This window comes from Pristiophorus japonicus, chromosome 12 (genome assembly GCF_044704955.1).
Source record: "Pristiophorus japonicus isolate sPriJap1 chromosome 12, sPriJap1.hap1, whole genome shotgun sequence".
NCBI lineage: Eukaryota > Metazoa > Chordata > Chondrichthyes > Pristiophoridae > Pristiophorus > Pristiophorus japonicus.
Window position 1 is genome coordinate 34,591,438 of NC_091988.1, and position 23,621 is coordinate 34,615,058.

The window sequence follows — 23,621 nt, forward strand, 5'->3', positions numbered from 1 at the left end:
ACAATCACCACAAGATCAAGATCAATGCTGGATGCTTGGTGACAAAGGATATGGCCTCGCCACCTGGCGGATGAGCCCCCTGTGTGACACCCACACCGAAGCCGAGAGGTGATACAACAAGAGCCACAGAGCCACTCGCAATATCGTGGAGAAAACCATTGGAGCGCTTAAGCAGCGGTTTAGATGCCCGGACCACTCAGGAAGCGAGCTCCAATACCACCCTGAGCAGGTAGCTCAATTTGTGGTGGTGTGCTTCATGCTGCACAACTTGGCTATCAGGAGGGGACAAGAATTGCCTGATGAGTCTGACAGTCCAGCTCACCAGAGAGGGGAAGAGGAAGAGGAGGCAGATGCTGACATCGGCCCAGACATCAGGCTGACACTGAAGCCATTCCCCGCCCCCCTGTAGACCACATGAAAGGGCCCGTGGTGGCATGATAGCTGCAAGAGCCTTACGTCAGGAGCTCATCAATGATCGCTTTGCCTGAAAGAATGTTGGTGTTATTTCCAAGGCTGACACACCGTTGGGTGTGCAGGTGATACATCAATGGTGGGCATCACCTTGGTGACAGTTAAAATTTAAGTTGATTGAACTTAAGTGTCATTATACCCTTTGATGTTAAGGAATCACCAACATGTAACGGTGCAGCTATCTGAGCCAATGCGCAACAAGATTTTATTAAATAAAAAACATTTAAACCGAACATTTGTCTGAAATCAGTATTTCTGTAAAAACCAATCCTCCCCCCCGCCACTCCCCACCCCGCTTCTCCTCCCCACCTCTACCCCTTCCCCTTCTGACTCCAAACCGCCTGGCCAAGGAGCTCCTCAGGCAATGCTTCATTGGGGGGGATGATGGCCGAAACGCTGCTTGGATGGATACGGGAGAGGACGGTGCCAAGGTGGGAACGTGCTCCAAGCCAAAAGCAAGATGTTGCTGCTGGCTCTCATGGTGGTTGGCAATGGGGGTGCAGCACCTTGGGGTGCAGTGCCGCGCTCTGGGACCATTTGGAGCCCTCTACCACCAGTGTTCCTGGCTACCAGCTCCAGGGCCTCCGCCATCCCTTCCATGTTATATCCTATTTGTTGGACAAAATCTCAGTGCCAACTATGTTCTTGGTGTTTAGTAGGCTTTTTACTGCTGGTGAATCTCCCGCGTGCCTCCCACAACGGCCAAACCAACACACACCACAGCCACACACGCCTTCAGTCCCTCTGAGCTCCCTCTCTCTCTGTCTCCTCTTCTGCGCATGTCATGATGAACCTTGACCTCCTGAATCGCGGGAATCGAGTGTTGCCATGCCGTTGCTAAGGAGAGTGACACTTTATGGCAGAAGGTCAGCAAGATTTAACGCTACCGCCCATTTCATATCGCTAGCGGTTACGCCCATTTTCAAAAATGGAGACTAGGTGCTTTGAGAATGGGCGAAAAGACAGCGATCTGAAAACCCTTTTTTACCGCCCATGCCAGAAATAACGCCCATTTTTGAGCGACTAGCACAAAAATGGAAAATCTAGCCCATAGTCTTAGAATAAGAGGCCGTCCATTTAAAACTGAGATAAGAAGACATTTCTTCTCTCAGAGGGTTGTAAATCTATGGAATTCTCTGCCCCAGAGAGCTGTGGAGGCTGAATATATTTAAGGCAGAGATATTTTTGAGCAATAAGGGAGTAAAGGGATATGGTAAGCGGGAAGGGAAGTGGAGCTGAGTCCATGATCAGATCAGCCATGATCTTATTGAATGGTGGTGCATGCTCGAGGGGCCAAATGACTTACTCCTGCTCCTATTTCTTATGTTCTTATGTTCTTACTATGCATAACCCCATTCATCATTATGCAATGAGCTTTGTTGTTCTCAAATTGGTCACAGTGAGGTATTCATCCTATTGTCATTTGATCCGTAGACTAGCAATGGCATCAGAAGTAAGGGAAGCGTCGACTGGGTATTCGCCTGATTGGAGGCAGATGGCATGAAATAAAATGCTATGAAAGCTATTAGAATGATTAAAAAACCTAATTAACAAGAAGTTTTTGTTCTTATTACCCTTTTTCCATGTTATAAGGATGTTACATACTTACTCAGATCTGTTCAGAGCTAAGCTGGTCCAATAAGCTTCTAGTGGTGCCGTCACCACAGCATCAAAAAGTACTTCCTGGATTAATTCTTTGTCACCTGTGGATACAAAATTTAAGCAAATAATTTATAGTCGTGTTTTATTATAGAATAATATTGTACGGCATAAAAAAGTTACACTTACACTGTAGAAGTGGCTCTTTTCCTGAGAGGAAGAGTTTGACAGCTTCAAGCTGAAAGAGGTTACGATACTGAGGAAATATGTCAGTATTACAGTAGTTCCTGAAATCAGATAAAAATCGATTCCATCATGTTAGTAACATGTGCCAAGATATATACTGTGATTGTATATCTGAATTTGCTTATGTGCCAATTGCATGAAAATAAAGGCCAATAGTTCTCAGGACTGAATATTTTCCGCACTGCTTTAATTTTCCCCAATTATCTGTGCTGTTTATTTGGCACGCGCTGCTTTTTTTGGCCTAAATTAAAATATCCAAGTTTCCCCAAAGTTTGTGCGCCAGCGTAACTCAGTTCGTTACGATTTTTTTAGGTTCGTTTTTTTTTGTGTATTCATCCTATTGTCTGCGCCAATTTTTCACATTTATGCAAGTTTGGCCAAGTTACATTTTTCCGAGGATGGCGTGTGTGACCACTGCCAAAAAACCTTCTGGGCACTTAAGAAAAACCAGCGCACATTAAAAAATCGGCGCAGAAAGACGCCATTGTTTTTATGCGATGTTTTGGAGGGAGTCAAGAACACATTAAATATGCATCATGAAGCTTAATTTTTTTCAAACTTAAAACGCAGACAATGGACGTTTAATGCAATTCTTTAATTTTGGATTGTTTTCAAAATGCTACGCCACCACTGAAAGTCTCCAAACCGGGCTCGAGGGTCGGAGCGTCAGCTGGCAGTATCACTCCCTCACCTGGACACAGGGGCTCGGGGCTCGGCTTCAAAAGAAGCCCGGGGGGGTGTGTGGAAGCCGAACCGAAGAGATGAGAAACCATACACTATGCAGCAGCATCAAACGAAGCCCGGGTGGGGGACGGATGGAGAGGGCTGTGGGCATTTGCCGAGCCCCTGTGTCCTGGCAAGGGAGCGATTCTGCCGGCCGACCCTCTGTCGGCCGACCCTCGAGCCCGGTGAGGAGACGTGCGGTCAGTGGTAGGGTGGCACTTTGAAAAATATCTAACATTAAAGAATTGCTTTAGACTTCGTCTTGAAACAGCGTTTCTGATGACTGGACCACTCTGGAAGCTACTTGCAATACTCCTCTGAGATTGTCAGTCAGTTCACTGTTGTGGGCTGTATGCTGTATAATTTAGATATCATGAGGCAGCAGCAGCTGATAGTGGAAGACCCACCTGAGGTGAGTGTAGCTGATGATGATGAGGAAGATGCAGATGACGAGGAGGAGGACGAGGAAGGCATGCAACTACCTGAACCCGGAGCACGATGGCGGATGAGGGTAGGCCGTCGTGCCCCTTTAACGATTGCTCGAGCCTTGCACCAGCAGCTTATCCGTGAACACTTTGCTGCCTGAAGGCTCAGCGGCAACTATTCCAAATGGACCATGTTGTGTTGTGTTGTGTTAATAATGGAACAAATAATGTAAACAATTCAGTTATAATTTTATATATATTTTATTCAACATTTTAACACTTGTTTGCACTTAACTTAACATTAATAAAAATATTCTTGTCTCAAACTTTAAATTATTTAGTTAAGATCACTTACAAACTTTTAAACTTGTAAATTTACATCACTTACAAAAAACTTTTAATTTGAGAACAGTTACAACAGTAACAACAATAATAACAACAGCAGCAAACAAAGGTTGCACCCATCTCTCCTCCACCTTATTCTAAGACCGCCCGCTGTGCTTCGTCTTGGTGACTCCACCCCTGCCCGCAGGCAGTGGTGCAGCGTTTCTCGGGTTGGTACCAAGCTTATTCTTTCGAGCATCTCGGGTAATGCGCACTTCTTGTTGGGGGGCGGGGGCAGGCGGTAATGTGGAAGGCTCGGCTTCGGCCTCTTCAGTGGTTGATCTGGGGATTGGAGTGGAAGTGGCAGTTGATTCCGTCAATGGACATGAGGTCTGGGCGTGTTCCTTTATTGCAGCAGCAACCTCCGACATTCCCTCCCTCATGTGCCCCGATAGTGTCTCAACTACCTGCAATATTCCATGCCTAATGTGCCTGGACCGTGTTCCCATTTCTCGCGAGAGTGTTGTTACTTCTCCCAACAGTCCCAATACCTCATCACTCACCCCACTGATGGTGTCCAGGAGTGATTGGGTAAGGTCAATGCTCTCTGCACTCATTGCCATCATCTGAACCACAACTGTTACATCTTGCACCTCAGGAGAACGCTGTCGTGCTCTCCTTCCCCTCCTCACACTAGGTGTGGCTCGCTGCACCCCACTGGGACCTGCAGCCTCGGATAGTGGGGCCCTGGGGGTGGCTTCCTGCACCCAATGGGAATACTGTCCAGGCACATTAGTCATGGAATATTGCAGGTAGTTGAGACACTGTCGGGAACATGAGGGAGGGAATGTTGGAGATAGCTGCTGCAATAAAGGAACACGCCCAGATCCCGCGGCCATTGATGGAATCAACTGCCACTTCCACTCCAATCTCCAAATAAACCACTGAAGAGGCCCCACCGGGCCTTCCACACTGTCGCCTGCCCCCGCCCCCCCAACAAGAAGTGCGCGTTACCCGAGATGCTCGAAAGAATAAGCTTGGTACCAACCCGAGAAACGCTGCACCACCACCTGCAAGCAGGGGTGGAGTCACCAAGACCAAGCGCAGCCTTGGACAGTGTGAAACCAGGAAAAGTCCCAACTCTCGCTCCACTCAGGAAAGGAGCTGGCACCACCTCCTCCAGAGTGAGTACAACAGTGGGGGTTTCATCCTCCCCCTCCCCATCACCCCCATGCTCTTGGTCTGGAAGGTCGGATTGGAAGATGTCCTCCTCTTCAGGCTCGTCTACGTCTGAATCTTCTTCTGCATCGTCAGAGTTGGCCTCAAGTTCTGCAAAAAATAACAAAACAGACAAATGGTTAGCAACAGGGGTGGGGGGAGGGTGGCATGAATAGACTCACACAGTGCAGATAGCAGGCTCATTTGAAGGACTACGATGAATGATAGCACACTGCATCAATCGAAGCACAGCTGACGGAGATATCCCCATGAACTGAAGCATGGCTAGTCCGCGCAGTACTTGACTTTTAGCAAAGCCAGAATGTGGAATTTGCAGGACTTACCCTCTCCTTCAAGTGTGGGCCCAGCTTGTGCAGTTGTGGTTGCTTTTCTCGAGGCAGGACCCATCAAAGCAGCAACCCAATCTTCCATGGGTGTCAGTGGGTGCAGATTTTCCGGACCTCCTCCTGTTTGATTTTTCTTTCTTTTGTTGTGAGCCACCTTCCTCTGCACCCTTTTTAAAGAGGGTGTCTTTCTGCTGGGTGGGACATACAGATGATCACATTTACAATTGCAATTCCAGTGGATAAATGAAAACATTACTTACACTAACTACTTGACCAAGGTCCTGCCACTTCTTTTTGCACTGGCCTCAGGACCTCGGGGTGATCATCATTGCACAGTAACCTTGTGGAAGTTGTTTACAGCGTTTCTTCATTTCTTTTGGTGAAACTTTTATTTGACCTCTGCTGATGTCCAGCTCGTGCCATCTGGCCTCAATTATAGTAACTAGTGTCTCCACTTCGTCCTGTGAGAAATTCTTGGTCCTTGACCCGCGTCGCGTATTGCAGCTCCAATTTTTTCCACTCAGAATTAAAGTTCTCACACACAACTGGCTCTGTAAAAATGGCCGAATGCAGACTGGGAGGTGTATTGGGCATGTGCGCCCATAATAGTTATTTAAAAATCGTCATTTTTTTTCGTGCATGCGCAGAATAGGGGGGGCATCCTTTTTTCAGCGCGGACATTAGGCTCCACCCACCTCCCCCCCCCCCCAAAGCTAAAGGACAGGCTGTGAGGCACCAATTTCAAAAATTAGAATGGGTAAACTGTTATATATATGGACTTGTATTTACTCTGTACAGCCACCAGAGGGCTTATCCCCTGGAGTCCTAGGGGATCCCATAATCCCTTGGGAGCACAGGTATTGAAGGAGGCTTCACAGGTTGGAGAAGCACTCAGGAAACCTGCAATAAAAGACTAAGGTCACACTTTACTTTGAGCTCACAGTGCTCAGTCTGACTCTTTCTACATACACAACAACTGGCGACGAGATTCAGATAGCGAACCCAAAGATGCAGAGAACAGTGGGCATCCTGGAGAAATTTTTCGGAGGGAGATGATTGGGAAACTTTTGTGGAACGACTCAATGGGGAAGAGAGCGCTGCCAAACGAAGGGCGATCCTCCTCACCATCTGTGGGGCACCAACGTATGGCCTCGTGAAGAATCTGCTCACTCCAGCAAAACCCACAGAGAAATCATGCAACGATTTGTGCATACTGGTCTGAGAGCATTTGAACCCGAAGGAAAGCGTTCTGATGGCGAGGTACCAGTTCTACACCTATATAAGGTCTGAACGCCAGGAAATAGCGAGTTATGTTGCTGAGCTAAGATGCCTTGCAAGACATTGTGAATTTGAAGGACATTTGGAGCACATGCTCAGAGACTTTTTCGTACTTGGCATTGGCCACAAAACCATACTTCGCAAACTTTTGACTGTAGAGACTCCAACCTTAAGTAAGGCCATAGCGATAGTCCAGGCGTTCATTGCCACCAGTGACAATACGAGGCAATTTCTCAGCACACAAGTGCTGCTACAAGTACTGTGAACAAAGTGATGTTGTTTTCAAATCGTAACGTACAGGGCAGGTCACACATGCCTGCAGCTGCACGTCCGCAGATGACTCAGAGTCCACCATCAAGGGTGATGAATGCAAGGCCATTAACACCTTGTTGGCGCTGTGGGGGTGATCATCGTTTCCATTCATGCTGATTCAAAGAGTACGTTTGCAAGAGCTGTGGAACAATGGGACACCTCCAACGAGTGTGCAGGTGAGCTGCAAAGCCTGTTAAACCTGTAAACCACCATGTTGCAGAGGAGGACAGATCCACGGAGGATCACGATGAACTAGAATCTCAGATAGAGGAGGCAGAGGTACATGGGGTGCACACATTCACCACGAATTGTTCCCCGATAATGCTGAATGTTGAATTAAATGGACTCCCGGTATCAATGGAGCTGGACACGGGCGTGAGCCAGTCATTCATGGGCAAAAAGACTTACGAAAGGTTGTGGTGCAACAAGGCCTCAAGGCCAGTCTTAACTCTAGTTCGCACGAAACTAAGAACTTACACTAAAGAACTGATTCCTGTAATCGGCAGTGCTACCGTAAAGGTCTCCTACACTATAGCACTTCTGCTGCCACTACTGAAAGCCACTCACGGTTTACTCGATATCCCGGCGAGTGACAACAGGCCATGTTTTACCAGTGCTGAGTTCAAGGAATTCATGACCCATAACGGGATCAAACATGTCACATCTGCCCCGTTTAAACCAGTGTCCAATGGTCAGGCAGAGAGAGCAGTGCAAACCATCAAACAAGGCTTGAAGAGGGTAACTGAAGGCTCACTGCAGACTCGCCTATCCTGAGTCCTGCTTAGCTACCGCACGAGACCACACTCACTCCCACCTGCTGAACTGCTCATGAAAAGAGCACTTAAGACAAGGCTCTCGTTAGTTCAGCCTGATCTACATGAACAGGTAGAGAGCAGGCGGCTTCAACAAAGTGCATACCATGATAGCGCAAATGTGTCACACGAGATTGAAATCAATGATCCTGTATTTGTATTAAATTATGGACAAGGTCCCAAGTGGCTTCCTGGCACGGTTGTGGCCAAAGAGGGGAGCAGGATGTTTCGGGTCAAACTTTCAAATGGACTCATTCACCGGAAACACTTGGACCAAATCAAACTCAGATTCACGGACTATCCTGAGCAACGCACCTTGGACCCTACCTTTTTTGATCCTGCAACATACACACCAGTGGCAACTGGCACCACGGTTGACCACGAAGCAGAACCCATCATCCACAGCAGCCCTGCAGGGCCCAACACACCTGGCAGCCCAGCAAGGCCAGCTGCACAACAGCCCAGTGAGGGCCCAACAAATGATTCAACAATGCCAGCTTTCACATCGAGGCGATCAACTAGGGCAAGAAGGGCCCCAGATCGACTCACATTGTAAATAGTTACACTATTGACTTTGGGGGTGAGTGTTGTTATATATGTGGACTTGTATTTACTCTGTACAGCCACCAGAGGGCTTATCCCCTGGAGTCCCAAGGGATCCCATAATTTCTTGGGAGCACAGGTATTTAAGGAGGCTTCACAGGTTGGAGAGGCACTCTGGAGACCTGCAATAAAAGACTACGGTCACACTTTACTTTGAGCTCAGTGTTCAGTCTGACTCTTTCTCCATACACAACAGAAACTTTAATGTTATTTTTGTGTAGTTGGGCCCCAAAAAAAGGGTGTAACTCTTGAAATACGCCAAAAAATGGCATTGGGGAAAATTGAGCCCAATATCTTGCTCTAGACATTAGTTCAGGCCAGTTTTGAAGTGCAAAATGTTCCCAGAGCAAGTGATCCAGTGTCATAGATCACCCTTAGGTGTAACGCAGAGCACAATTATCCCTCATATTAATTCTGAGCATGTTACATATGTTTTTGCAGACATAGCTCAAAGGACTCCATCAATCAAACCCACAATCCCCATGAACTTGAATATGACAATATGCACGAAGGCCTGGATTTTATGGCAGAAGTAACGGTGAGTCTATCAGCGCTCACTGTTATTAAGGTATAAATCGGACAGCAACTTTCGGAGACTGTACATGCACAGTTAAAGATAGAAATCAGGAATTTACTGTCCGAGTTGCCCTGCTCCTCCAGAAGCTTCACTATACCGGTATGTTGCCGAGCGACTCAGCATTAAAACATATGGAAAGGTGTGAAGTTGCGGTCCTTAGGTGTTAGAGACCCACTAAACTCACCAGAAAATGTTAGAGCTTGTCCATTCCAGTGTAGGTCATTTTCTAACAGAATGCTATGTCTTATTTACTCCCAAACATCTTCTCCCAACACTGAAAATTAACTTTTACAAGTGTGGAGTCTCAATCCCTCATTTTAATTATTGTTGGAGATTTTTAAAAATCAAAATGTTTTTATTTTTTTATTACCTTTTCCTTTCTGTCTCTTTTATCTCTCCCTCTCTTAATCCCATCCTTTTCCCTCTCTTTATTTTGCTTTCTGTACCTAAGTGCATTGACTTAACTATTCTAAATTACATTTCCTGGTGCAGACTCTGCGGGGCCGAAAGTCAGCTCCCCAGCAAGGCCCGATACTGCCGGATTGTGACGGCCTGGCGGCGGAATGGAATGGCCGCCACCAGCCAAATTCAGCAGGGGGCTTTTTCTGGCGGTCCCCACTTCCACTCCACCGCTGCCGAGCGGCTACGAGTGCGTCATCACGCACTACTGAGACCCCCCCCCACCTCCCTCGAAATTCAGCCCGAAAAATCTTATGCCTGGCCAGTGGTGCCCCCGACAGCTTTTTCTGTCGGTGCATCTTTCATTCCCTCTGTGAGGCCTGGCTATGCAGCGGCCATTAAAGGCAAGGGTCCAGTGCCGTGGCTACCATTTATTTTTTTTTGCGGCCGGACTATTGTGCCTCCTGGTTCAGCCGGGTCACCGACAGGCAGCCTGGCATCGCTTCTTGGTGATCCAGTGGCCGATCTTAAATAATCACCGATTTTCTTCCCTTTGAAGGAGGGAAGATATGCAGTGACGCAGACGCGCAATGACATCACCACCGCTCCGCTGCTGAGTGACAGCGGCAGAGAATCCGTCCCGCCTCCACTTCCGCCCCTCACCAGCACTTACCGCCGCAATTCCGCCCCCATTATGACCGACTTTCTGGCTGATTAAACAAAAACAACAAAGAGCTGAATATCGATCAAGAGTCGACCTCATCCTACCCGGCGGTGAAAACACTTAAAAAAACGGTACGTGCGCCAGATTTCTGGTGGGCCTGAATTTCAGCCCCTGCGTCTCTCAGGTAAGGATTCTTCAATCTGATTGGATGAGGAGATGCACAGTTGCTTGCACTGTTGGCACAAGTCCCAGATCCCCTGTAGTGCGTGCTACGCCAAAATAGCTTTCGAATCACCACAGGTTCCAGTGCAAAAGCCCATAGAAAGTCTGTGGGCAAATGTGTCTGTAATGAATGACTAGCGCCGTTCGTTCGTCGCTGACCTCAAAATCCAAATTGTAATCTGGGATAATGGGCCACAGAATAAGTAGTGAACTCTTTTGTACTGATAAGGGGTAGGCACTGGAAATTGTGCAGGTTACCATTGTACATTTTACATGTAGTGTCAGCTGTGGCTCAGTGGGTACCACACTCGCCTCTGAGTCAGAAGATTGTGGGTTCAAACCCCACTCCAGGGACTTGAGTACATAAATTTAGGCTGACACTCCAGTGCATTGCTGAGGGAACGTTGCACTGTCGAAGGTGTCATCTTTCGGATGAGACATTAAACCCAGGTCCTGTCTGCTCTCTCAAGTGGACGGAAAAGATCCCATGGCACTATTTCAAAGAAGAGCAAGGGAGTTATCCTCGGTGTCCTGGCCAATATTTATTCCTCAATCAACATAACAAAAACAGATTATCTGGTTATCACATTGCCCATTGTGGGAGTTTGCTGTGAAAGATAAGGATGCACCAGGTAGGTGTGTACTTTTCTTGCTGATCGGAGGCATTTTCCCACGGGGAGCTCCAACCGCAATTTCAGGTCCACGGTGAAGACTGGATATAATTGCAGCCCTGCTTCAAAATTTTTTCCATGAATCTCTCCTTCACAACGTAGCTGATGAGTTGAGAGTATATTTTATGTATAAATGGTCCCCAGTCTAAAACAGGAGTGTTAATTTTGAGACTAATACAGATTTGAGATTGGCCAACATTTTTTATACCCTGCCAGAAAAGAAAAATAACGTACAGTCTGTATATTATTTTTCTGTCCATTAGACAGACCAAGAGCAAATGGTAGTAATCTGGATCATTCTCAGTGCATAACTGGATATGGTTTATAGACAAGAATAAAGTCTGAGAAGCAAATACTTACTCAACCAACGTAACTCTTTTTATCTGCAGGCCATTTTTGCAGAGAAAAAGGAGCCAGATTTTCCTGTCAAAACAACAATGAAACTAATAGTGCTTGCTGTTATTTATGTTATAATGGAACAGCAACTCCAGACGAGGAGCTGATGCGGTTAAACGCGAATATCCAAATGTTGCCGTTCGAGTTGTGTCACTCTGCCGTTAGCTTCATACAAACAGCGTCTCGCTGTTTGCCTCACCATTGAAATGCATTGAAGTTGCTGTATTTGCGCAGTCGATATGAATTAAACTCGCCAGAGAAAGTTAAGCCTTGTCATTTCAAGTCTAAGTACCCTTTTAATGACATGATAAGTGGTAATTACTGACAATCAACCACTCTGGCACTGAAAATTAACTATTACAAGTGTGGAGCCTCATTCTTTCAGGTTTTAATTGTTGTTGGAAATTTAAAAAATGTAAAATTGGAAATTTTTAATTTTTCTTTTTACTTTTCCTTTCGGTCTCTTGGTCCTCTCTTAATCTAATCGTTCTTTCCCTCTTTCTGATCCTGATTTGGTACTCTAACGTACACTTCCTTTTCAGTCCTTCTGCTGTTTATTTCACAATCCTTCAATCTGATTGGTTAAGGAGATACACGGTTGCTTGCCTTGTTTCCCTCAATGCACCATTATCAGCTCATAATTTCAGTAATTTGCCACGCAAAAAATGTAAAAACCTAAATGTGCAAGGGCAAGTTTAACTAATCGCAAATGCTGGGAGATGCCCTGCCACAACAAAATATGGCCCAAGATTTCTTACCATTCCTCCATCAGTGATAAATCAGGGTGATCCAGGTCATGCAAACCTTAATAAAGAACAAACCAATGATTAAATTAAACAGCTGCCATAATTCACTCGGATTCATACATAATACTCTCATCTAAATGCTGTGTATGAAAGTACAGTAAAGCTTCTTTATCGCTCATGCTCATATTCATTTAACAATCAAACTATAACATCATTTATGGAAATTTTAATGATATACAACTGACATTTACAGTGTTTTCTAGCTTTTGAAGTTAATTGGTATTATGTTTCTAGCTTCCACACTGAGATATGATTTTATGGAAGTATACGGGTTGACTAATAGACACAACACTGAAGGCACTTCAATTTTACACCAAACACAATGGGCTGATTTTAGCATTCAAGCATATCAGACTGTGAAATCCATCAGATTTCAGCACCGCTCCAATTTCTAGTTGGGCCTCTGGCGGGTATTGGAAGCTACTTTCCAAATCAAGCAGGAGCTTCATTAATCCAGAAGGGAAGGTTTCTGCTCCATTTTGTGGTTGACTGACATGCTGCCGACAGCACACATGGGAAACCTTGAGGGAACGATGGGGGGTGGGCGGGGGGGGATTCTCAGCATGTACCTTTCAAGGGACCTTTAAAAGGCCCACAGTGATTCAGGTAAGTGTTATTAGGTCATTTATGGGTCCCTTTTGTTAATTCTTTTCTTTATTTCCTCTGGCACTTAGACTTTCATGAGCCATTGTATCAGTTGTTAACTAATTAATTTTTTCACCTCCCAACTCCCTTTTTTGGCACACACAGTATGCAATGTGAAATCTCTGAACTGTGTTTGGGAGACAAGGGGGACCTTTGGATACAGTACAGTTTTGCCTGACTGATTGACTTCTGCACCTCTGCAAAGTGAGTTAATTTGGTCAAATTAACTCACTTTGGTAGATATAGTGCTGGTGGTGCCATCTCTTCTGAAACAAAGCTGTGCCAGCAGAACTTCAGTGGCTCACAATAATGTACTAGTCGACATGTACAAAAAATAATTTAAAAGGCTAATTGAATGTTGGCCTTTATTTTAAGGGGACTGGAATACCAAGAGGTAGAAGTTATTTTACAGTTGTACAGAGCTCTGATTAGACCCCACTGCATTTAGTTCTGGGCACAGCACCTCACAAGCATATATTGGAGCTGAAAGGGGTGCAGCACAAATTCACCAAAATTATACAGGGCTAAAAGGGTTAATTATGAGGACAAGTTGCATAAACTAGCCTTGTATTCCCCTAAATAATGGAAGATTAAGGACTGATAAAATTGAGTTGTCGATGATGATTAAAGGAGGTAGTACAGATAGAGAGAAATGATTTCCTCTGGTGGGGGGACTACATAACTAGGGGGCAAAACTTGAGCTAGGCAGTTCAAGGGTGATATCAGAAAGCACTTCTTCACACAAGGGATAGTAGAGATCTGGAACTCTCTCCTCTAACAAGCTGTTAAGGCTAGGAAGATAGAAAATTTCAAAACTGAGATTGATAGATTTTTGTTCGGCAAGGGGATTAAGGGTTTCGGAACCAAGGTGGATAGATGGAGTTAAGATACAGATCAGCCATGATCTAATTGAATGCCGGAACAGACCCGAGGAGCTGAATGGCCTACTCCTGTTCCTATGTTACCATACCCTTAGGGGTTACGGTAGCATAGTGGTTATGTTACTGGACTAATGATTCAGAGCTATGAGTTCAAATCCCACCGTGACAGCTGGGGAATTTAAATTCAAAGTAAATCTGGAATTTAAAAAAAAAGCTAGTATCAGTAATGGTGACCATGAAACTACTGGATGGTTGCAAAAACCCATCTGCTTCACTAATGTCCTTCAACACACCACTCAGTTGTTTTCAAGAAGATGGCTCACCACCACCTTCTTGAGGACAATTAGGGATGGGCAATAAATGCCTTGCCAGCGATGTGCAAATCCCGTGAATGAATAAAAAAAAATGTTCTTATATCTGAATGCCTAACTAATCATTATGCTACATGATTCTTCCAACAACATGTCATACATGAAAGAAGAAATGTCAGGGTAATCGAGAGCCAGTATTGCTTGCTTAGCCACAGCTGACAAGACGGCACCAACGATTTCTGTAGAGCATGGCACATCTAACTGCCAATGCTTATGGGGATCTATGACCCTAAAGGTCTGTGTCAGCAGAGAAGCAGAGGCCGTGCTGTGCCAACTGCTATAAATATACCTGCTGCTACCATGCAGCAGAAGCCTGCCACAGACAAGGACAGTAAAATCAAATATGGCCATGAAATTTTGGCTGCATCTCCGTGCAGGCATACTGTCATGTTGAGCAATAGGCTGCTGCTATGAATTGGCACAAAGGATAATCCTCCTCACTCGCACCTCATGCAGCACCACCTTGACTTTAGCACCCATCAAACAGGGGGTTGGTGCTGAGCTGCTCCTTCACTGATCTACAGACTCATGTCAATACATGGAACCCTTTCCTTTCTTTTCTTACCTATTACTTTTGATCCCTTGTCCCTCCAGCCTTAGCAAAGCTGCTGATAGGTTGAAGTGTCTCTTAAGGTTCTCAAAACACTTGCCAAATTTTTGTCACCCAATTATGATGCTCCCCCTTAATTGTCCCCATCATTTTAGATCTTATTTACATGCAATTTACGTCTTTTACCACTCGTGTCCTGGAGCTGTCTAAAGCCACACATGGTGCTGTGAATAATAATGCTAATAAACTTACAGTGGAGAATTGTATGATATTGGCATCTGACCTATTGGGTGGGCTTTGAAGCAATTCTTAAACAATTATAACTGTCAAAAACCTGAGGATGTAAGTCATCCCAAGTACCTCTGAGTCTCAATCGTTCACAAGTATCCCTTTACATTCTTTTTATATATAATGTTCAAAATAATTACATTACTTCATATTAAAATTAGTTGAAAAGAACTTAAAAGTATCCCTTAAACACAGAAACAAATATTCTTATTTTAACAAACATATACATTGATTGTTTTACCACCGATTAATAAAATTATAATTAAGGTTTTGTGCTCTGTCACATTTCCATCTGGCTTTATTGTCAGTTAGATTTTATCTTTTAATTAGAAATCAAATTTGTATTATTAAAATGATAATCAGTGACACTTTAAGCTACAAAATGGGACTCATATATTTGAATCGTTGATGGTAATCTAGATACTGTAAGATCCAAGGGGACATAGTGAAATGCTAATGAAAAATTAGTAGTTCAATAGTGATCATAAGTTCTGAGACTTTGTTAAGATAGAATGTTCTGCAGTGTTGTGGGCTAACCATGTAATTGGCCATTTTTCACTAAATTTACTTTTATTGATTTTTAAAAAATGCTTTAAGAGTGTGCAATAGTAGTTAAATTGCACCTATGTCAAGGGAGCACTGTCAAACTTTACATAAATACTACAATAAATTTATCAAGCTGATTTCCAGGTTGCCAATCCAGCTACTAAGTAACAGCTTCAACACTTGGCTGGTGCGGAATTGACTGTGCTGTTGATGACAGATGAAAGGGGGCAACTAAGTGATTGAAAGAGCTGAACGCTGAAATCTCACGTTTTTTTGCTTGGTTAGTCGTGGTCTTATTTTTTACAGACAGGATTTTAATCTCACCTTCAGGCTATGACCATCCCTTCCAAAAAAGATTCCAATGAAAACCTGATGATTTGGATACACTCACCACAAATGTTTAGGAGTGCCAAGTGCCTTTGTATATTATTACTGATAATTGTGAAAATATTTAACAACAGTTAATACTTAGGACATTTTTATAAAAAATGTGCAGATGTACAGAATTGGGTTTGCTGTTTTCTTCTTGATTGATCTTTTGTGAATTTGTGATTATGGATATCAACTACACAAATATTACTTGATTATTCCCAAACTGGGGATGGGGCTGGGGTGGCAGAAAACAGGTGGTAACGGATCAGCAACCTGTTTTACACCCTGTCTAATATTCCTTTCCATTGACTTTGTTGGAAAGAAAAATTTCCAGGCGACTGACTAGCAAAACAGTTACCGACAACGGAAGGCTCAGTCCATATTTAGGGCCAGACATCAGTAACATACATCTGGCATGCTGAGCAGTCCAATTGGGCAGCTCGCTCGCTCCGTGAAGGTTCAATATTGGGCAGCCTGGAGCCTGACCTGGCTGGCAGAGAGGTAGGTCCAGGTGCGAAGTGCAATCACAGCAAGGGGAACCCATAGCAGCAGAAGCCCACTTATTCTTGTGGAGACCAAAGGGGCACTCCTGCTCCTCTTCACCCTACAAAATAATCTTAACGATTACTTTTGGGGGATTCTTCTTCCAGCCCACCAAGTTTTATTGAGCAGAACATCCACAGCCTTTAAAACTGCATTGGGGTCAGATGGACAGCATAAAACCCCAATTTGTAAGGCCTCGTGAGCCTCCTGCCTGATTCAGGCGGGTGCCTTGGTCGAGCACGAAAACTCCGGAGGCAATATGGTGGAGGATGACATGGTCATTGCCACTAAATTGAACTCTTGGTAATGTCTGCCCCAGGAAGCTTCAGCAAAATTGCAATAACATTTGGTGGTAATATTTCCATAACATGAATTTTCAAAGTAGAAGGTTTATATGAACTTTTATGGGCTGATTTTCTGAGCCCCCTCCCCCCCACTAGCAAATAAACTTGGAACACTGACCCTTAAAAGTAGATAGGGTGAGCTGAAATGGCACAAAAAAGCACAAGGTAATTATTCTATTTTCATGGACTGCACATAAACATAATATGAAAGTAATACTGCTATTGTGAGAAGAACTTGCACCATTATGAGACCCATAGTTACTGAGTGGCTGCTGTTTTTATATATAATCCACCACTCTGCTTGTATTCTGTCTTAGGTTTGACAGTTTTGCTCTGTCATAATGGGGGAGAAATTCGGGTCATTTGCACCTCCTGTTACCGCCCCAATACTGCCCCCTAAAGCGTCTGCCCTGCTATCGCCCCAGAAAGAAAGTGGAGCACTTGATTTAGCTCTCCACTTCCTTTCGGGGGCTGGTAATCCCAATTTCTCGCGAGAGGCAAGACTTCTGCGCCTGGTTCAAAGTCTCGCGCCTTGCCAGTGTTACCACCCCAAACAGGGCGCACCAGAATTTTTAGCCCATAGTTTTAAATCATACCTTCTTCCAGTGTAACATTTCCCTGGAGGAAGTATTTGCCATGTCCTCGGGATAGAGCCACACCTAGACTGTGCATAAGAGATTGCAGACAATTACAGGTTGGCAAAAAACTTCCTTGGCAACTTTTTACTTCACCAGGAAAACTTAGCAAGCAGGGAAAATGATTAAACCTACCTGAATGGAGTGCCTTTGATGTCTGTGTAATAGTAATCATTTGTCATCACAAAGACTCGTTTCTAACATGGAAAATGAAACACAGCAATAGTAACTGACACTTCATAAATTACTGGAGATTGCATGAAAGCTTCTTAGTCCTTTTGTTTCAATACTTGTTAATTATATAACCACTGTAGAAGATTTGTGTGACTCTCTTGATATATTTGCTGCAAACATCATTTAAATTTCAGTAAATCTGTTACATTTACAATAATTTTATACAGTTTATAAAAGTATGTCCACATTATTTATGGTACCAAATAATACACTTTAGATCAGCAAAGTTTGAACTTTGAACAAACTAATTCAAAAGAACAAAGTGGTTAGAACTCGGCTGTGTATTCTGTGTCTGGTTCAACAGTCGGTGACCTAAATCATAACTTTAATCTTATCTTCTTCCACTGTAACATATCCCTGGAACACATACTTGTGATGCAGTCTGGAAAAATCCATACTTAAATGGCAAAGTTCACCTAAGTTTCCCACATTACAACAGTGACTACACTCCAAAAGTACTTCATCGGCTATAAAGCGCTTTGAAATATCTGGTTGTCGAGAAAGGCGCTATATAAATGCAAGTCTTTCTTTTCAAGTCTTTCTTTAAGCGTGCTTAATGCATTTGTACTACATTCCTTTGTGCATTAATGTAAATGGGCTAATGCCTATGTACACGGGAATGTAATCTGAATGCTTTAAGCATTCATATGTGAACTTTGCCAATCTGAAGTTCTACCTTCACAAAAGTGGCAATTGTATTGCGAGTTTAGAAAAAGGTCTGAAAACAATTGCACAGCAGTGTTGAAAATACATTTTAAACAAATAATGGAGCTAAAATTCCGGCCTCACCAGTCCGTGCGAAATGCAGACAGACCCGGCGAGGCTTTGCAAAATCCGGTTTTCGGGGCTCGATGCGCATGCGGCCAAAACCGGATTTTCTGATCAGTCAAGATTTCTCGCGACAGATCCTCCGCATCCCCAGGAGAAGGACATCCGCGCGGGAGAGATTGGGCTATTTTCCCAACTCATGCCCAGCGAATGTCCTTCAAACTCTTACGGCTGCTGAAAGCAAGCGCATGGCTTACTTTTACCAGCGTAAGAGTTTTAAAACATATAAAAATTTAATTTAAACACACATTTTTATCGTAAAATCCCTATCCATTAAGGTAAGTTTATTTTAACCCTATTAAAACACAATAAAAAAAATGCCAAAAAATATTTTTTTTTCTAAAACATTTAATTAACTTTAATTTCAATTAATTTTAAATATGCGAGGTGTTTTTTTTTAAATTTATTTTGTTGTGTTTCTTGTTTTAGGGGTTTATTCTAATTGATAATAATGGGAACTCCTGAAACATGTAGTTCCCATTATTATCAATGGGAATACTGCAGAGTGATTGGTGGTCCAGGCCCATGTGACCCCAGCTTTTTCATTCGTACGGGGAAGTCCTCTCCCTGTACGCTACGTATGGAATGAAGGCCTCCAACCGGAATCGCAGGTGCCTCCGAGACCACCAGGTATTTTCGTTAAAAAATTTTGGGTCGGAGGCGTTCATCCGAAGGAAGCCTCCGACTGCAATTTTAGGCCCAATCTCAACATTTTTCAGATAGCTGCAGGATTTCCACAATTGTAAAGGATAGAAACATAGAAGTTTACCCCACAGAAGAAGACCATTCAGCCCATCGTATCTGTGCTGGCTTATTGCTAAAGCAATCCAAAACCAATCAGATCCTTGTACCTTTCTCAGCTTCAAACATTTATCCAATTTTCCCTTAAAAGATGCAATGGTCTCTGCCTCAACCTCTCTCTGTGGCAAAGCATTCCATGCTCCAATAACTCTCTTCTAACCTCTTCTCACTCTTGTAGTGATAATTTTAAATTGATGTTTTCTTGTCACCAACCAGAGGACATAGTCTTTTTCTATCCACTCTATCATAATTTCAAAAACCTCTATTAAATCTCCTCTTTGACATCTCTGCTCCACTGAAAATAGTGCAGTATCTCTAGTCTCTCCTCATAATTATAGTTTGCCATCTCAAGCATCATCCTGGTTTATCTATGCCAAATGTTCTCTATGGCTGTAATGTCCAATCGGGTGGTGTATAAAACAAGCCACCAAACGGATCCTATCAGTTTCCCACTAGGTGGGTTATGTTAAAATTACACCCCTTGTTTTACTTTGACCTGAAAAAGCATGCAGAGGATTTGCAGATGTACTGTTAGATATATCTAAGCATTCAATAGCAAATCACTCATTCTTCCCTAAAACTATTAGGAGACTCTTCAGTAAATTAGATTGTAATTAAATGATCAATGGCTTGTTTAAACAATTATTTTCATTGAATCTGAGAGGAGAAATATCTTACCCCTTTCTCCACAGTCTTTTTCACCTCCATGGAAAATTTTCCTGTTTTTCGATTTACCATACCATTGCGAAGCTATAAAATAATGCAAATGATTAACATTCTCACAAAAGCTCTAAAGGAAGAAAATATCTCTTCTTCAGTAAACTACAGTTAATATTGATGCTGGTGTCTTCAACTGAACCAAACTTGCCCAGTTAATTTTGTTCTTTCGTGGAACGTGGCTTAATGTGGGGAGATTTCCAGAATCCATAATCACTGAGACGGGGAAGGTGGCTCAACCGTGGCTAACAAGGGAAATTAAGGATAGTGTTAAATCCAAGGAAGAGGCATATAAAGTGGCCAGAAAAAGCAGCAAACCTGAGGACTGGGAGAAATTTAGAATACAGCAGAGGAGGACAAAGGGTTTAATTAGGAGGGGGAAAATAGAGTATGAGAGGAAGTTTGCTGGAAACATAAAAACTGACTGCAAAAGCTTCTATAGATATGTGAAAAGAAAAAGATTAGTGAAGACAAATGGAGGTCCCTTGCAGTCAGATTCAGGTGAATTTATAACAGGGAACAAAGAAATAGTGGACCAGTTGAACAAATAATTTGGTTCTGTCTTCATGAAGGAAGACATAAATAACCTTCTGGAAATACTAGGGGACCGAGGGTCTAGTGAGAAGGAGGAACTGAAGGAAATCCTTATTAGGCAGGAAATTGTGGGGATTGAAGGCCGATAAATCCCTGGGGCCTGATAGTCTGCATCCCAGAGTACTTAAGGAAGTAGCCCTAGAAATAGTGGATGCATTGGTGATCATTTTCCAACAGTCTATCAACTCTGGATCAGTTCCTATGGACTGGAGAGTAGCTAATGTAACACCACTTTTTAAGAAAGGAGGGAGATAGAAAACAGGTAATTATAGACCGGTTAGCCTGACATCAGTAGTGGGGAAAATGTTGGAATTAATTATTAAAGATGAAATAGCATTTGGAAAGCAGCGACAGGATCGGTCCAAGTCAGCATGAATTTATGAAAGGGAAATCATGCTTGACAAATCTTCTGGAATTTTTTGAGGATGTAACTGGTAGAGTGGACAAGGGAGAACCAGTGGATGTGGTGTATTTGGACTTTCAAACGGCTTTTGACAAGGTCTCACACAAGAGATTGGTGTGCAAAATTAAAGCACATGGTATTGGGTGTAATGTACTGACGTGGATAGAGAACTGGTTGGCTGACAGGAACCAGAGAGTCGGGATAAACGGGTCCTTTTCAGAATGGCAGGCAGTGACTAGTGGGGTGCCACAGGGCTCAGTGCTAAGACCCCAGCTACTTACAATATACATTAATGATTTAGATGAAGGAATTGAGTGTAATATCTCCAAGTTTGCAGATGACAGTAAGCTGGGTGGTGGTGTGAGCTGTGAGGAGGACGCTAAGAGACTGCAGGGTGACTTGGATAGGTTAGGTGAGTGGGCAATCGCATGGCAGACGTAGTATAATGTGGATAAATGTGAGGTTATCTACTTTGATGGCAAAAACATGAAGACAGAATATTATCTGAATGGTGGCAGATTAGGAAAAAGGGAGGTGCAACAGTCATTGAAAGTTGGCATGCAGGTACAGCAGACAAATGGTATGTTGGCCTTCATAGCTAGGGGATTTGAGTATAGGAGCAGGGAGGTCTTACTGCAGTTGTACAGGGCCTTAGTGAGGCCTCAGTGAGGCCTCACCTGGAATATTGTGTTCAGTTTTGGTCTCCTAATCTGAGGAAGGACATTCTTGCTATTGAGGGAGTGCAGCAAAGGTTCACCAGACTGATTCCCGGGATGGCAGGACTGACATATGAGGAGAGACTGGATCGACTGGGCCTGTATTCACTGGAGTTTAGAAGGATGAGAGGGGATCTCATAGAAACATATAAAATTCTGACGGGACTCGACAGGTTAGATGCAGGAAGAATGTTCCCAATATTGGGGAATTTCAGAACCAGGGGATATAGTCTAAGGATAAGGGCTAAGCCATTTAGGACTGAGATGAGGAGAAACTTTTTCACTCAGAGAGTTGGTAACCTGTGGAATTCCCTACCGCAGAGAGTTGTTGATGCTAGTTCATTGGATATATTCAAGAGGGAGTTATGGCTAAAGGGATCAAGGGGTATGGAGAGAAAGCAAGAAAGGGGTACTGAGGTGAATGATCAGCCATAACCTTATTGAATGGTGGTGCAGGCTTGAAGGGCCGAATGGCCTACTCCTGCACCTATTTTCTATGTTTCTATGTTTCTATGAGACAACATTCTGAACCAAACATACGGTGGTGGGCCAAATTAATATCTGGTTAGTTGAACTTTTCGTTGATTGTAAATGCTCGATACATTTGGGTTTATTTTAGATTTTTAAAGGCTAAACATGAACTAACTACCAGCCATATTTTAAAGTAGACATATTAAGGTGCATGATATAGAATTTTCAACTAAAGACTAATTACGTATATACCAGATGCTGGAAATTGTAGCTGAGAACAGTAACATTCTCTGCATTGACTCTCAGAGGGTAATTTTCTGACTTGGTGCTACTGGCAGCAAACCTCATTTGCCCACAATCCTGATTAGAAGTTTATAGCCCATGATTTTGTGACCATTTGTGGCCAAGTGTCAGCTGTGGCTTAATGGGTAGCACACTTGCATCTGAGACAGAAGATTGTGTGTTCAAGTCCCACTCCAGGGACTTGAGCACAAAAAAAAAAATCTAGGCTGATATTCCAGTGTAGGACTGAGGGAGCCTGCACTATTGGAGGTGCCATCTTTCGGATAAGGTGTTAAAGCGAGGCCCTGTCTGCTCTCAAGTGGATGTAAACGATCCCATGCCACGATTTTGAAGAAGAGTGGGGGAGTTATCCCCTGTGTCCTGGCCAATATTTATCCCTCAATCAACATAAGGAAAAAAGAATTATCTTGTCAGTATCACATTGCTGTTTGCGCGAGCTTGCTTGTGTGCAAATTGGCTAATGTGTCTCCTTCATTACAACAGTGGTAACACTCCAAAAGTACTTCATTGGCTGTTTGAGACATCCAGTGGTCATGAAAGGCGCTATATAAATCCAAGTCTTTCTTTCTTTATCAGAAAATCACAGGTACTGTGCCTGAATTCCTCATGAGTGTGAGGCACCCAGACAGAAGCATATTGCCAGAAAATTACTCTTAAATATCATGCTACCCATTGTTGAGGCAATGTCCGCTCAGGGGATAAAGTGACTTTTCTGGGATTGAGTTTGTCAGGGAAAATTAAGTTATTGGTGGTTCGGTGTAAGGTGACCCCTCATCTGAACACAGCGCTGATGGGATGAGGGACCAGTACTCTTCCTGTTGACCTGTCCTTTCACCTTTTAGAATGTGGACCTGCTCTACAGTGCCAGCATTTTCTGTTTAAATTTCAACCATTTTCATTTTAAATCAGATCCCAAGATTTTCTAAATTTTTCACTTTTGTGCTTTCCTTGCATTATCCTTAGGCCTTCCTTAACCGTAGCTATTATCAAGTATCTTGTTTCCTTCATTTCTTTAATGCTTCTTTCTATTATTTGACTGAGATGATCTGTTGCATCATCCAACAATCATTCTACCTACACCTCAGAGGCCAGAAGTTCACAGTCGTTCCAGTGTATTCTTGCCATAACTTCAGTGGGGATTCACTGGAATGACTGGCAATTGAGCCAGGACTTGGATATGCCAAGATCTGGCCTTGCACTACAGTTTCTGGTTGGATTTGTGGAGCGGATTTCTGCCTATCCCAAGCAAGGTGGGAACTTCCTGCATTGGGAATTCTGAAGACCTA

At 43.5% G+C, this 23,621-nt stretch overlaps 1 protein-coding gene across 1 annotated transcript in view; it reads right to left on the reverse strand.

Annotated features, from left to right (window-relative positions):
• Positions 1 to 23,621, reverse strand: part of cacna2d3a (calcium channel, voltage-dependent, alpha 2/delta subunit 3a) — a 1,147,786-nt gene that overhangs the window by 284,630 nt on the left and 839,535 nt on the right. The window contains exons 18-23 of the mRNA XM_070894764.1: positions 19,810 to 19,881; positions 17,404 to 17,465; positions 17,230 to 17,297; positions 12,046 to 12,091; positions 2,260 to 2,357; positions 2,081 to 2,174 (exon numbers count right to left, since the gene is read on the reverse strand). Of these exons, the coding sequence (XP_070750865.1) occupies positions 2,081 to 2,174; positions 2,260 to 2,357; positions 12,046 to 12,091; positions 17,230 to 17,297; positions 17,404 to 17,465; positions 19,810 to 19,881 (440 nt within the window). The remainder of the gene's footprint in view (positions 1 to 2,080; positions 2,175 to 2,259; positions 2,358 to 12,045; positions 12,092 to 17,229; positions 17,298 to 17,403; positions 17,466 to 19,809; positions 19,882 to 23,621) is intronic.